At 37.4% G+C, this 15,234-nt stretch overlaps 2 protein-coding genes across 2 annotated transcripts; both read left to right on the top strand.

Moving 5' to 3' along the window:
* The first annotated feature begins 7,134 nt into the window (after positions 1 to 7,134).
* Positions 7,135 to 10,990, top strand: LOC137654027 (uncharacterized). The gene is made up of 4 exons (XM_068387663.1): positions 7,135 to 7,332; positions 7,448 to 7,534; positions 7,736 to 10,756; positions 10,876 to 10,990. The coding sequence occupies exons 3-4, from the start codon at positions 7,809 to 7,811 to the stop codon at positions 10,988 to 10,990; spliced, it is 3,063 nt and encodes a 1,020-aa protein (XP_068243764.1). The 5' UTR covers positions 7,135 to 7,332; positions 7,448 to 7,534; positions 7,736 to 7,808.
* Positions 10,991 to 11,233: 243 nt separating this feature from the next.
* On the top strand, positions 11,234 to 13,778 carry LOC137654685 (uncharacterized). The gene is made up of 2 exons (XM_068388561.1): positions 11,234 to 13,418; positions 13,534 to 13,778. Exon 1 carries the CDS (start codon positions 11,307 to 11,309, stop codon positions 13,149 to 13,151), a length of 1,845 nt encoding a protein of 614 aa, XP_068244662.1. The 5' UTR covers positions 11,234 to 11,306; the 3' UTR covers positions 13,152 to 13,418; positions 13,534 to 13,778.
* Positions 13,779 to 15,234: the final 1,456 nt, after the last annotated feature.

Here is a 15,234-nt window from a genome sequence, read left to right as displayed (position 1 = left end):
GACACGAGTATCGGTTATATAATAATTCTAGGAGATATCAATCCCCAAAGAATTAATAACCAATACACAACGGTAACTGGGGAATGTTGAAAGTATTGCCTAGGTTAGGTTACCTAGGCAAGGCGAGATCTCGGTTACCTATATCACCGAAACTTTGACATATACGATCGACGCAGAAAAAGGAAAATTATGCATATAAATATCTTTACAAATATAAAATGCCTAAATAGCTTAAGAAATAATTTATTAATGCTATTTTAAAAACCGGGAATGTCGTTCTACTAACTAAATAACACATGCCCAATGAACGACAGCGCCAATGGCGCCTCCGGTAACAGGCCTAGCTCCTAATCACAATAAATTACTCTAATTTCAGTGTGAGACAGGAACTAAAAAACACATATTGTAAAGATACAATACTCAACTTTCCAGAGGTGAAAGAAGCTGGAGAATGCATAACAATAAACCTTGAAAATCGATCGAAAATGTCATATCAACAGGGAACACCACCGAGCGAAATCGCTACAAAATAAGGAATGTTCACCATCTTGGATATGGCGCTGCTGTGATACTCAATAGTAGCATGAGAACTAGGGTAACTTTGATACGGCTCCCCTTCTATTCTGCCACTTTCCCCCTCGAAGCGTAAACGCTATTAGGGGTGCAGACTTGCTATGTGGCGTGTCAAGAATACGTCCTCTGATATTATGTGATATCCTTGTGAGAAATTTAAGGATATTCGCGCCAGGAGTTAGAATTCTGGATACCTAAAGGTAAAATTCTCTGGGAATATCACTGTAGTACATATATCCCTTAGGAAGCTACTTAAAGGAACTTCCATCAGGACGACATGGCTTGAGCCCAAAAAGGTAAATACAACAGCGTGGGAATTAGCTCTGTTGTCTGAGTTATTTCTTAGGCAGAGTGGTACAAAGAATGTTTGGTTCAGCCTATTTTTTTAGGTTTATTTCTTTGTTTCTGGCAGTCCTAATGTAGCAGAGATCTTTTTCTCCCTTGGACCATTTCTTAATCAGTGTGATGTGTATGCTGTCCTGAAATATGTTGTGTGATGCGCATCTGTTTGACCAAGCTGGCCAGATAATTAAATAATTGACCCTTCTTTATGAACTGCCAGATAATTAAATAATTGACCCTTCTTTATGAACCCTGGGCAGGAAGTTTATCGATCAAACCTTTATGCCAAGGTCTGCTAAAAATATGATGGATATGAAAAGCGACCGATAAAATTTCAGTAGAGCTTGGCAGAAGTAAAACCTAAATTTCAGTTTCAAATACTTTACTGTAACTGAACGTCAAGGAATTACGGGGTTTGATGAAAGGAGTCGAAAATTCGTCTTTGAGAAGGGTTGACCGGTGCATGTTTCCATGAAAAGGGAAATGGCATAAATGAAATAACCATTAGATTGATTGATTAAGCGCAGTACTTGAAGAGTTTGAAGTGATATAAAAACAAATACACTAACCCTTACCTTCATGGACGCTGTCCTAAAAGCTAAGGATGATGACATCATGTCATTGTCAATACAAAGTACAATAAAACAGAATATCAGTCTGGTATAAACAGTGAACTTGAAAGGCGATTTTCATCACATATCTATTATATCAATATCAAATATGTGGAAGTGTTTTTCCAAACAATTTTTACGTCGATATTGTACTGTTTTTTTTTTTTTTCAAATATATTGGAAATTCATGGGTCTTCCTATTAATGTTATTACAATTGTACATTGGTAAATCAATTCAGATTTAAAACAATAAATAAACTTCAAGAATATATGAAACATACAAAGCTACAGGTAAAAGTAAAAATCCTTTATTTAATGTTATAAGTGTAATAGACGGTAGGATCAGCGTCTCGATACGTCTGAGTGGGTTCTTATTGGTTCAATTTTTAAACGCTGATGGATGTGACATAGGTTTATTCCATAAACCTCACCTGACAAACAAACAATCAATAATATACAAATTGTCAGATAGATACACATATACACACTTTAGTGACTACAAAATTACAACATAGCATAGCACAGTTATCACAATTATCCTCAGCAATATTATATTAGGTTTAAAGATATATGTTCTGCAAAGCACTCGACACAGACTATTAGGGATTTTAACAATGGCAATGTTTTATTTAACAATGGCAATTAAACGGATCACTAATAATAGATTAAATGCTGGACATTATAGAAATCCAATCGGAATGCATATACTTTATTTCACAATACACCTCAAAGCACACACTCGTACTGACCTGTAAAGAATATTTGGGAAATATTCCACAATATATAACCGTAGTACGGCGTAGGCTAACATAAAGCCTGACAACCTGGGGGCACCAGCAGAGACGCCCTCGAGACTGTGTTGGCCCGAGCTACGTGTTAACGCTGGGAGGACCAAAGACCGAATCACAAGATTTGTCTTTCCAAATTCTCGCCAGTAACCATGCTTGGTTACTATAAACAAAAACCTGTTAATGAGGTGTACTCCGCAGTTAATCAATTAGTCTTAACTACAGTTACGAGGACGGTATAAAATTTGAGGTAATATATTGATACTTAGCATTTCCCTCCAACTGAGATTTAATGAGGTTTACTGCCATTGACTTGTTAAAACACCTACCAAGTTAAATAAGACGAAGAAGATACATACATGAACACAAACACATTATATTTGTTTCTGTCACATACTCCCCCCTTTCGAGAAAATGTCGTCCCGACATTTGTAAAGGAGTACGTACCTAAATACATGGACACATGGTTAAGAAATTGGTAACATATCAAAATTAGCTGTACAAATCAGAGTTCATAATAGTGTTTAATCAGACTAGGGCTCCTCCAAAATAGCACAGACGAGCTTGCTCAGCATGTTGACCCTGTTGGCAACTCTTGAAGGATACACAGAACGAGACATCTCATATGCCTCGGGATGCAACCACCGTGGAGCCCGGCGCTGTCGAGTTGACCGACGAGGGGGAGGAATAGGTTCTTCAGAACCTAGAGCAGCAGCTTCCTCAGGCTCCTCTTGGGAAGAAGCCTCTGAACTCTCTGGATCAGCAGCTGGCATAACTAGTTCTTCAAATACCTGAATTTCCTCCTCACTCTCTTCCAGAGCAGACCAAATATCTGGCACGACGTCAGGAACAGGAACTGGGAGCTCCATAACTGGCTCTGCTGGTTGAGGTGGACTACTTTGAGGCATTGGAATGGGACGCTTTCTTGGAGTAGGGATGGACTCGGGTCGGAGGCGAGGGTGAACCCGTATGCCAGACTCTGAATCATCAGAATCATCTGATGAGTCAGTGATATTGGCTACAGGAGTATCTACACTGGTCATAGATGAATTATCCGTTATTTTGCGCTCTACTGAGACGTCGTCATCTGTCCGGTACTCTATCGCGCTGCTCAAGGGAAGCAGCAAGTTCCGATGTAGGGTCTTCTTTGGTCCCTTCTTGTCTACAGGCTGGACAACATAGACGGGAACTTCGGAGTTGGGATGACTGATGACAACATAGACATCTGGTTGCCAACGATCCGCTAATTTGTGGGTCCCTGTGAAGGCCACATTCCTGATGAGGACTTTATCTCCTTCCCTGAGAATAGCAGAACGAGCATGCAGGTCATAATTTTTCTTCTGTTTGGCCTTCCTGTCAGTACTGTATGCTGATGCTAACTCGTAAGCACTCTGGAGGGGACTTCTCCAATTGACTGATGTAGTCTTTCTGGGACTGTGCTGCCCCTTGATCATGCAGGACCTCATCCAGACCAAAGCGAAGATCTACGGCGAGGCGCGGTGACTGTCCGAACATTAAATAATGAGGCGAAAAGCCTGTTGTTTCATGCTTGGTAGAGTTGTATGCATGGATCAATGCTGCAACCTGTGTCTTCCAATTCCTCTTTTGTTCAGGCTTCAGCGTACCCATCATGTCGAGGAGTGTGCGATTGAAACGTTCGCACTGGCCGTTCCCTTGAGGATGATATGGTGTGGTACGACTTTTCCCGATACCCGCCAGATTGCAGAGTGACTGAATCACAAGATTTGTCTTTCCAAATTCTAGCCAGTAACCATGCTTGGTTACTGTAAACAAAAACCTGTTAACGAGATGTACTTCGCAGTTAATCAATTAGTCTTAACTATAGTTACGAGGCTGGTATAAAATTTGAAGTAATATATATTCCCACCAACTGAGATTTAATGAGGTTTACTGCCATTGACTTGTTAAAACACCTACCAAGTTAAATAAGACGAAGAAGATACATACATGAACACAAACACATTATATTTGTTCCTGTCACATAAGTGACAATATAATCTTGAAAGTTTGAAAATATTCAAAGAAATATTGTACGGTACGCTACCCGTCAAAAATGACGGCTATGCAGCCCCTCTCACCAGGGCATCACTATATATATATATATATATATATATATATATATATATATATATATATATATATATATATATATATATATAGCCAGACACTTGCTCTTAATTGTATAGAAGAGATGATAAATGAAGATTTGGATTCTCTTACTCTTCCTTACACATTTAATGGTCTCAAACTCCAACATTCTTCCTAACAAACAATAATTTCCCATATCCAGAATTGCAAACGAGTAATTGACTTTGTTTTAATAGCTTGGAACGCTAAGCAATCTATATTATTCACGGAGAGCCCTTCCAAGCCTTCAGGTCCATTGCCTTCCTAGGTCTCTCTGGTAGACTTATAATTGTTTTTACAAGAGGAAATAATGTCATTAGTCCAAACTTGGAGAACAGTTCCGAAAACTTTCCCCGGAGTTAGAGGACATGTTTTTAAGGGTGCTTCTTTTTTTCTTACAAAAGAGGTGGTTCTCTTCGGTGCTCTTCCCAGATAGCACTGGACCAAGAAATCCTTCAGGACCTGCAAATGTTCATTTGACATAAATTTGCAACAATTTTTGTATCTTAAACCTAACAGAACACTCAAAATCACACTTACGCACCAACACCCAAAACACATTTTGGCGAATTGTATCAGTATGGAGGCATAAACACTGATGCTTGACGTGTGCTTTTACTTCAATTTAAATATCATCATCTCCCCCTACCCCTATTGACGCAAAGGGCCTCGGTTAGGTTTCGCTAGTCGTCTCTATCTTGAGCCTTTAATTCAATACTTTTCCATTCATCATCTCCTACTCCATGCTTCTAGTGCCTTGTTGAACCCAGCTAAACGGTTTGTTAAGTAATCTCTCTTGGAGAGTGCGAAGAGCATGCCCAAACCATCTCCATCTATCCCTCATTATGATCTCATCCACATATGGCACTCAAGTAATCTCTCTTATAGTTTCATTTCTAATCCTGTCCTGCAATTTAACTCCCAATATCCTTCTGAGGGCTTTGCTCTCAAATCTAAATAAATCTATTGGAGATTGTTTCATTATCATACCATCAATTTAGATATACATTAATATTTTAGTAAAGGCCGATATACATAAGGACATACATCTGCAGTAATCCATTCTAGCTAGCTTACCAATGTATGACCAATTAGATTTTAACTTTTAAATGGACCTTTCAGTTGTCGTTTCGCCACTGGGTTACCACGAGGCACTTCCAGGATCATTCAAGTCTAGAGAATTCTTGACTGTTGAAATCGCTGTTCAGTTTTTGTTTCGTTGCTCAGGAGCAGAACAACTCCTGCCTCGGAGATTCAAGTGTTTCGTGGTTGCTGCCTTCTTCATGTTCTCGTGACATCCTTACTTTAACCATATTTGTTTTCAATCGTTAATGGATAAGTTATTATAATCAAGAACAAAACCTTTGCTAAGTTACCATGTTTTTTGTTACTCTCATGGAAATTTATAAATCCCTTCATTCGAATACATTAATGAGAGAGAGAGAGAGAGAGAGAGAGAGAGAGAGAGAGAGAGAGAGAGAGAGAGAGAGAGAGAGAGAGTGAGTTTTATCGTGACTATGAACAATGGGTCTGTTTCCCTCAAGCTCGCATTACCAATCAAATATTAATTGTTGGTCTTAATGACTTCCCTTCGGTATTGTTTTTCCAATTTTTTCTGTAATTTGAACATGTGAGACAAAAAAGAGCATGGTTCACGCATATCACTTAGATAGCCCTTCTCTCTAAAAATATATCTTTTGCTAATTAACGACATTTACTGTAAAAGATAACGACCTTCATTATTTTAACTGTAATTCTGTATTGCGTACCACAGTTCCTTTTGTTCAGTAAGCAAAGAAAAGATAGCGAAGAAATGCAATTTTTTATACACTCTATCATTCATTTTTAAGCAAAATACTTGAATGCTAAACCACTTTGAATTTAACACTATTAGATATTTGAGAAAATTGGCAATTTCTGTCCTGAAGCCAATGAAGTGATTGGTACCTTTGCAGATAGGCTGTTTGCCGTATTTTGTGAGATCGACAGTTCATGGATGAAAATAAATGTGGTATCTTAATACTGCTCGATCTCAGTGCTGCTTTTGATACAGTTGTGCATGAACTGCTACTAATGATCTACGGTCCATCGGCGTTGAAGATCAAGCCTTCGAATACCTAAAGGACTACTTAGTTGGTAGAAATTACTGTGTACAAATTGAAACTCTTATTCATATGAACCCTTAAACAGAGGGGTACCCCAGGGGAGTGTACTTGGCCCAATCTTATTCTGCATCTATACTATTAGTCTATCGAAAATACTTCAAAGGCATTGCGTGAAGTTTAAACTATTAGCAGATGACACAATTTTACTTCTCCATAAATGATATAGATGACAATACTGAAACTCTAAACCGAATCCTTGATAGTGTTAGAGAATTGATGAAATTTAAACAAACTAAAATTAAATGAGGACAAAACTGAATTCATGGTGGTGGGTAAGAGAAACAGCGCAAGAAACTTGGGTGATATACAAATGAACATAAATAATGACTCAGTACCGATATCTAGTAAAGTTCCAGATTAGGTGTATTTCTTGACTGTAACCTGTCTCTAAATGTCCAATAAATAATGTAATAAAAACTGCTGGTTATCATCAAAGAAATATTGCGTTTATGTATTATTAGTTAAACACTAATAATTATTTTTAAGTATTTTAGTAATGTTCAAGTTTTGTGAAGTTTGCGCATGCTCACTGACGACAGTGTAAAATTGTGACGGTGGGCAGTGGTACTGTCGACTGTCGACGTGGCCTGTGACTGGCAGGTGGAGGTTGTGCACGTAACCAACTGTTCGTGCGTAGTTGCTGAGGAGTGCAGCTGTGCACTCATGCAAGCAAATGGTGTTGATATGTAGCTTGTGTTCTTTAAGGTATGCTATTGTTTGTGTAATGAGATTTGTAAATTATGGATATGTTTCGGTTGAATAGTCTTATCGGCATTTTGACATTATTCCTCTACTATATTGTAGTAATGTTGTATTTTAGGATGTGTTAACGTAAGAGCTGATAGAAGAAATTAGCCGATATTTAATGCACGAGAAATCTGCTGGGTATCAGAGAGGAGGCATTGTTGTAAGTGACTTTTTGCAGTTAATTGTTACTTATCTTTTAACTTGTTGGTAACGGTGATTGTGTGATGACATTATTGTTATGATAATTATTAGTGAGAAATTATATATGTTTGTTCATATGGTGATAAGGATTAATGTTTCTGCTAAGGTGATACGTAAAAAAAAAAATGGGTATGTTATTCTGACTTTTATAATGTTACAGGTCGAAATTAAACGTTTTACGACAAGCTGAGTTTTTATCTGGTACCTGAGCATACATTTCGACAACACTCATCATGACAGGTAAAGGGAAAAACGGCAGCTCCACGGGGGAAAATGATAGTGCTAGGATGTCACTGGAAGCACAGAAGAAGGCCAAACAGCGGAGGGGAACCGCAAAGGCAAAACTAACACGTAAGCTTGATAAGTTTCATGAGTATATGTTAGATCAAATGGCATTAGAAATTTTAGAAGAAAGATACGAGAGTGTTGTTAAGGCTTATGATGAAGTTGAACTAGCTAATGAACAGTATTGCAATTTATTAGATGAGAACTGTGATGCTCAATTGATAGAGGAGGCTAACGTTTATATCAAAGCATTAGAAGATAGAAAGTGTGCAGCTCATGTGATATTTGTGAAAGTTAAAGACGAAATGCAGGTGAAAAAACTTTTAAAAGTAAAACCGATTGATGTGCCCAGGTTTCACGGAGATGTGAGAGATTATAGCAATTTCAAGAGAGATTTTTTTAGACTAATGCAATCAAATTATGGGAAAGATCCCTTTGTGCTAAGACAGTGTCTCTCAGGAGAGGCCTTGGATACAGTTCGTGGTGCAGATCATGACTTCGATAAAATGTTTGAGCGATTAGATGAAACTTTTGGGAACAGCAGAACCATTATTGATGTAGTAGTAGAGGACATAAGGTCAATTAAACCTATTTCCGAAGGGGATAGTGAGAGTTTCATTAGGATGGTTGATAAGATTGAGCAATGCTATCTTTACTTAGACCAAATGAGTTTGGCTTCAGAATTAAATACTGCTAACATGACTAGCCAGATAGAAAAACTATTACCACCTACTCAGAAGCGTGAATGGGTTAAGTTAGCAGAGTGTGTAGGTAATCGTGACCTATTCGGAAAGTTGTTGGAATACCTTTTGAGTGAAAAGAAATCAATGAAATATCTTAATGCTAATATTAGAAGCAATAATAATATTAAGGCTAAAGTGAATTATACCTGCACTTATGAAGATCAGCGTAGTACAAAGCAAGGAAGAGAGTCAGATGTAATGGAAAGGATAGCAGGACTTGAAAATGCTATTACAAATATCACTGATCTTTTCACTAAAATTACAGAAGAAAATGCTGAACGGAACAGGAATAAGATCAGTGACAACACAAGGCTGCATAGGTGCTGGTATCATGGCTCAGATGGACATGATATCTTAGACTGTACAACTTTCCAGAACTTGAGTATCAATGACAGAATGGAGAGTGTAAAGAAGAAAGGTATTTGCTTTAATTGCCTTAAAGGTGTTCACATAGCAAGAAAATGTCTAAAGAAGTCCAGATGTAATACTGTAGATGTTAACAATGAATCTTGTGGGAAACTTCATCATACTATTATACATGAGGGATTCATAACAGGAAATTCCTTTGTAAGTCTGAAAAGAAACGGTGTTTTATTTATGGTTAACAAGATCAAGTGTGGTAATCAAGAGTTACAAACTTTATTTGATTCGGGAGCTGATATAACAATGATCAGAAATGATGTGGCTAAGGCATTGGGACTGAAAGGAAAATGTGTTAGATTAGCTGTGACTAAATTGGGCGACAAAACTGTGACATACAGTAGTAAAGAGTATGATCTGGTTTTAACCGACAAGGATGGGAATGATGTCAATGTTACTGCTTATGGAATCGATGACATTACATCTCAAGTCGGTAAGGTAGATTTATCAAAAGTGAAACATTTATTCAAGGGTGTTAATGTATGTGCATTAGATAGACCTTATGGGAAAATAGATCTCCTAATTGGCTCTGATTATTGCTCTTTAATTCCAACAGTTAAGGAAACTGTGGCTGAAAATTTACAGCTCAGGGAATCACAGTTTGGAATGTGTGTGTATGGCAGTCATCCCGACATTGTTACCTCATCAGTGTTTAGGAGTAATCCAGGCATTAGCATTAATCATGTTTCCAGTACAATATCCGACTATGATATATCTGTAGAACCCGTAATTGATATTACAGCACAGATAAATGATTTCTTCACCATTGAACACTTAGGAACTGATTGTAATCCCAGATGTGGTAGTTGTCGTTGTGGGAAATGTGCAACAGGCAATGGCAATTATAGTATAAAAGAGGAAAAGGAGCTGGCTCTTATTGAAAGTGGGTTGATGTATTACCCGGACAGAAAAGAATGGTCTGCTAAATTTCCATGGACTAAGGATCCCAAACTGTTGCAAAATAATGTATCTGTAGCTGTTGCTAGACTGAAAGGCACAGAGAAAAGATTGATGAAACTGGGTTCAGACTATGCTCAAGCTTATAATGACCAGATACTTGACATGACAAAGCGTAATGTAATTCGGAAGTTATCCGATGAAGAGGTTAAAAACTATGTTGGTCCTGTCACATACATTCAACATCATGAAGTGTTAAAACCAGGATCTGTATCAACCCCATTGAGAATTGTTTTTGATTCATCGGCAAAGTATATGGGCCAGTCTCTAAATAGTTTTTGGGCAAAGGGCCCTAATATTTTGAACTCTATGTTTGGTATATTACTAAGATTTCGTGAAAAGGCTATAGGCATAGCCGGTGACATAAGCAAAATGTATAATTGCATTAAGCTTCCAGAATTAGAACAACATGTACATAGATTTGTTTGGAGAAATTTGCAAAGTAATCGCAAACCTGATCACTATGTAATGACATGCATGGGTTTCGGGGATAGGCCCTCAGGAATTATTGCAATGTTAGCTCTCAGAAATACTGCAGAATTGTCGGTAAAAGACTTCCCAGAAGCATCACGTGTGATAATGACTAATTCCTATGTAGATGACATAATCCATTCTGTTGAGAGTAAAGCTGAGGCATTTAGCCTAATTAGAGATATTGAAAATGTACTCTCTAAAGGCAGTTTTAAAATTAAACGATGGACCATTACTGGAGATAATGAGCATTCTGATTTTGAAGTGTCCCAGAATAGTAATGAAAGAATACTTGGCCTTAACTGGCAATGCAATAAGGATGTGTTTTATTTTAAAACTAAGTTAAATTTCTCTCCAAAATATAAGGGTGTAAGAACAGAACCAGACTTAAACAAGTTGAATTTCGTTGAAAATATACCTTCAGTTTTAACAAAAAGGGTTGTCGTCAGTCAGATGTGTTCTGTTTACGACCCACTGGGGTTTTTGCTTCCATTCACACTAAAAGCAAAGATTTTGCTACGAGACACTGTGAAATGTGACTTTAAATTAGGATGGGACGATCCCTTGCCTTCCTATTTAAAAGAACAATGGGTGTCATATTTTTGTGAGTTATTTGGCACTGAAACTCTGTATTTTGAAAGGAATGTTAAGCCAACCTCAGCCAAAGGATTGCCTGCACTTGTTATCTTCAGTGATAGTTCAACAAATGCTTATGGTGCTGTTGCATATGCTAGGTGGGAGTTAGAGTCTGGTGCATTTGAGAGAAGGCTCATTGTGGCAAAGAGTAGGATAGCCCCTAGTAGACAGTTATCTATTCCAAGGCTTGAATTGTGTGGAGCTGTTATAGCGTGCAGGATGCGTAAAGCCATTGAAGATGAAATGACATATAAATTTAGTTCGGTAATGCACATAACAGATTCCTCCATTGTTAGAGCACAAATCCAAAAGGAATCTTATGGCTTTGGAACTTTCGTAGCCACTAGAATAGCAGAAGTTCAATCAAAAAGTGACCCAAATGAATGGTGGTGGATTGCTTCTGGATTAAATCCTGCTGATCTATTGACCAGACCCCAGGACCCTTTAAATGTTGCAGTTGTCTATTCATGGAAATATGGTCCAGAGTTCATGGCTCTTCCTTTAGAAGTGTGGCCTATCAGTCAATCGGTGAATTGTGAGTTACCTGATAGAATTCATGTTAATCTTGCACAATACTCTGTTCATGAAGAAACCATTATTGATGCGTCGAAATTCAACAACTATAATATGTTAATTGCAGTCACTGCTAGGATATTTAACATTGTTAAGGTGAAATCTTTTAAGGGTGTTCTAAAGAAACTTGAACCTAGATCACTTAAGGAAGCTGAGAGGTTTTGGATTATGCAAGCACAAAAAAGTCTTCCTGAGAACTGGAAAAAATGTTTTCAAAGATTAGGACCATTTCAAGCTGAAGATGGTACAATTATGGTAGGACAAAGAATGGAAAGATGGTTGAAACATAATTGGAACCAAGATAGCTTCATTCTATTACCTGGTAAGCATCCATTTACAGTCTTGTACATTAGTTATTTACACAGGTTGGATCATGCTGGAGTTGATGTTACACTATGTAAGCTTCAGTCTAAATTTTGGGTTCCTTCAGCACGTAAAATCATAAGATCGATAAAGAGAGGTTGTATTCTTTGCAGGAAACTGGATGCCAAAGTTGAAGGTCAAAGAATGGGTCAGATTTCTGATGAAAGAATGAGTCCTTGTCCAGCATTCTATCACACTGCTGTGGATATTTTTGGACATTTTCAAATCAAAGATAATGTAAAGAAAAGGACAACTGGTAAAGCTTATGGTGTTATATTCAATTGTATTGTTACACGTGCCGTGTATATTGATGTTGTAGATGGATATGATACTTATAGTTTTTTAAAGTGTTTCAGAAGATTTACAGCGGTTCATGGCTATCCTGATACTGTACACTCTGACTTAGGCTCACAATTGGTATCAGCAAGTAAAGAACTTAAGAGTGATAACAACTGGAACATACACGAGATCACTGAATTTGGAGCAAAGGAAGGCTTGAAATGGAAATTTAATCGGTCTGCAGATGCTGCATGGCAGAATGGGGTAAGTGAGGCCTTAATTAAGTCTGTAAAAAGGTCTCTGTCAATGCTCATAGGAACTACCATCTTAACATTTAGTGATTTGCAGACAACATTTTTTGAAATAGCAAACTTAATGAATGAAAGGCCTATTGGAATAAAACCTGGTATGGATGTAGAATTAGGAACATATTTGTGTCCGAACGATTTACTTTTGGGTAGAGCAAGTAATAAAGTACCATCTGGTTCATGGTCTACATCAGGTGACACCAAGAAAAGGTTGAACTTTATACAAAATGTTGTCGACACCTTTTGGCGTAAGTGGCAGAGAGATTATTTCCCTACACTCATTGTAAGGCAAAAATGGCACACAGATAAAAGAAATGTACAACCTGGTGATATTGTTCTGATTAAAGACACAAATGTTGTGCGAGGAAAATGGAAAATGGGGCAGGTTGTAGATACAGAAACAGGCAGAGACAATAAGGTGAGAGATGTAAGCATTAGATACAAAATACAAAGACCAGGAAAATATAAGGGACAAAGTGACACAGTTATCAAGAGATCGGTTCACAAGTTGGTGGTATTGCTACCCGTTGAAGAACAATAAAGGAGGCGGGAGTGTATTATTAGTTAAACACTAATAATTATTTTTAAGTATTTTAGTAATGTTCAAGTTTTGTGAAGTTTGCGCATGCTCACTGACGACAGTGTAAAATTGTGACGGTGGGCAGTGGTACTGTCGACTGTCGACGTGGCCTGTGACTGGCAGGTGGAGGTTGTGCACGTAACCAACTGTTCGTGCGTAGTTGCTGAGGAGTGCAGCTGTGCACTCATGCAAGCAAATGGTGTTGATATGTAGCTTGTGTTCTTTAAGGTATGCTATTGTTTGTGTAATGAGATTTGTAAATTATGGATATGTTTCGGTTGAATAGTCTTATCGGCATTTTGACATTATTCCTCTACTATATTGTAGTAATGTTGTATTTTAGGATGTGTTAACGTAAGAGCTGATAGAAGAAATTAGCCGATATTTAATGCACGAGAAATCTGCTGGGTATCAGAGAGGAGGCATTGTTGTAAGTGACTTTTTGCAGTTAATTGTTACTTATCTTTTAACTTGTTGGTAACGGTGATTGTGTGATGACATTATTGTTATGATAATTATTAGTGAGAAATTATATATGTTTGTTCATATGGTGATAAGGATTAATGTTTCTGCTAAGGTGATACGTAAAAAAAAAAATGGGTATGTTATTCTGACTTTTATAATGTTACAGGTCGAAATTAAACGTTTTACGACAAGCTGAGTTTTTATCTGGTACCTGAGCATACAGTTTATAAAAAAGTACCTGGACGAAAATTCTGTCAAGAAACTTGTGATAAACGGTGTTATTACCAGGATTGACTACTGCACCTCTTTCTATTACAATTTACCAAAAGTGTAAATTAAGAAATTACAAAACATAATAAACAGAGGAGCAAGATTGATAAAAGGTGTCCCACCTAGAAAAAGGATCACCCCTATACTAATCGATTTACACTGGCTGCCGATTAATCCACCGTTATCAGAACCGGTCGTCCAAAATAATCAAGAGAATTGCTATATATTGCGCAGCCAACAAATCGCGTCGATACGAGAATAGTTACAGATGGCTTCAAACTGTTGGAACCTAGATATATGTCTAATTTAGGCTCCAGAGCCTTTAAATATGCGGCCTCGAGACTATATAATAAGCTCCCACGAAACATTCGAATGATTGGAGACAAGGCTTTCAAGAGGAAACTAAAGACTTTCTTATTTAAACAATCCTACAACAGTGACGACTTAACAGTAAATAAACAATACGTGATCTGAAACGACAAATACTTTGAAGGTACAAGGTAAAACGACAGCGGAGGTCCTGTAGAGAGTGGGGTTCTCCTGCTGTATGGGGCCGGAAAAGCAGCCATCAAAGCAAAGTATTTATGATATCTCCTCTTTGGAGTAACATTACTGACCCTTCAGAATTACAGGAGGGTTACCCATAAGCCGTAAAGGAATAACAATTGATATTGAGATATTTGGTAATCAGTGTATCAAGGTTAGTTATTCTTTCGCTAAAGTACAATTACACTATTCCTTTCATTCTAATATGATCAAGAATTGAAAGATAAAAGTGAAAAAAGTTATTCATAAGTAGACATCTGTCTGCATTGTCCTTGGCAATTTGTAACTTCACCATGTCACAGTAACTTTCCATTCTCCCAGTCATTACTTTTGAAGCAGCCAAAATATTCTGTTAAAATGGTGCTGGAAATCAGTCTATTTTAGTCCTTAGGTAAGAACGTGACACTTGATGGAAATTAAGTGATTTTAAAAATCTCAGGTCAAGATATTTATTTCAGCTCAGCGAATTCTGGAATTTGTCCGTTTTTTTAACTGATTAATTCAAATGAGGCGCTACAAGATTTTCAGGGATCAAAGTATTGAAAAAAAATGAGAAAATAAGAGAAACTAAACGACACTTGATCCTAAAATCATTCTTTTCCTATGCGTGTTCTTAACAGGGATTTTCGACTTTTGCCACGTGACTTGAAAAGTAGATCCTTGTCATAATTACTCAAGTCAAAGAAGCTGTGACTACTACTACTACTACTACTTCTACTACTACTACTACTACTACTACTACTACTACTACTACTACTACTAC

Source organism: Palaemon carinicauda, chromosome 15, assembly GCF_036898095.1.
Source record: "Palaemon carinicauda isolate YSFRI2023 chromosome 15, ASM3689809v2, whole genome shotgun sequence".
In the NCBI taxonomy this organism is placed as follows: domain Eukaryota; kingdom Metazoa; phylum Arthropoda; class Malacostraca; order Decapoda; family Palaemonidae; genus Palaemon; species Palaemon carinicauda.
This window is presented reverse-complemented; position numbering and strand designations above follow the sequence as displayed.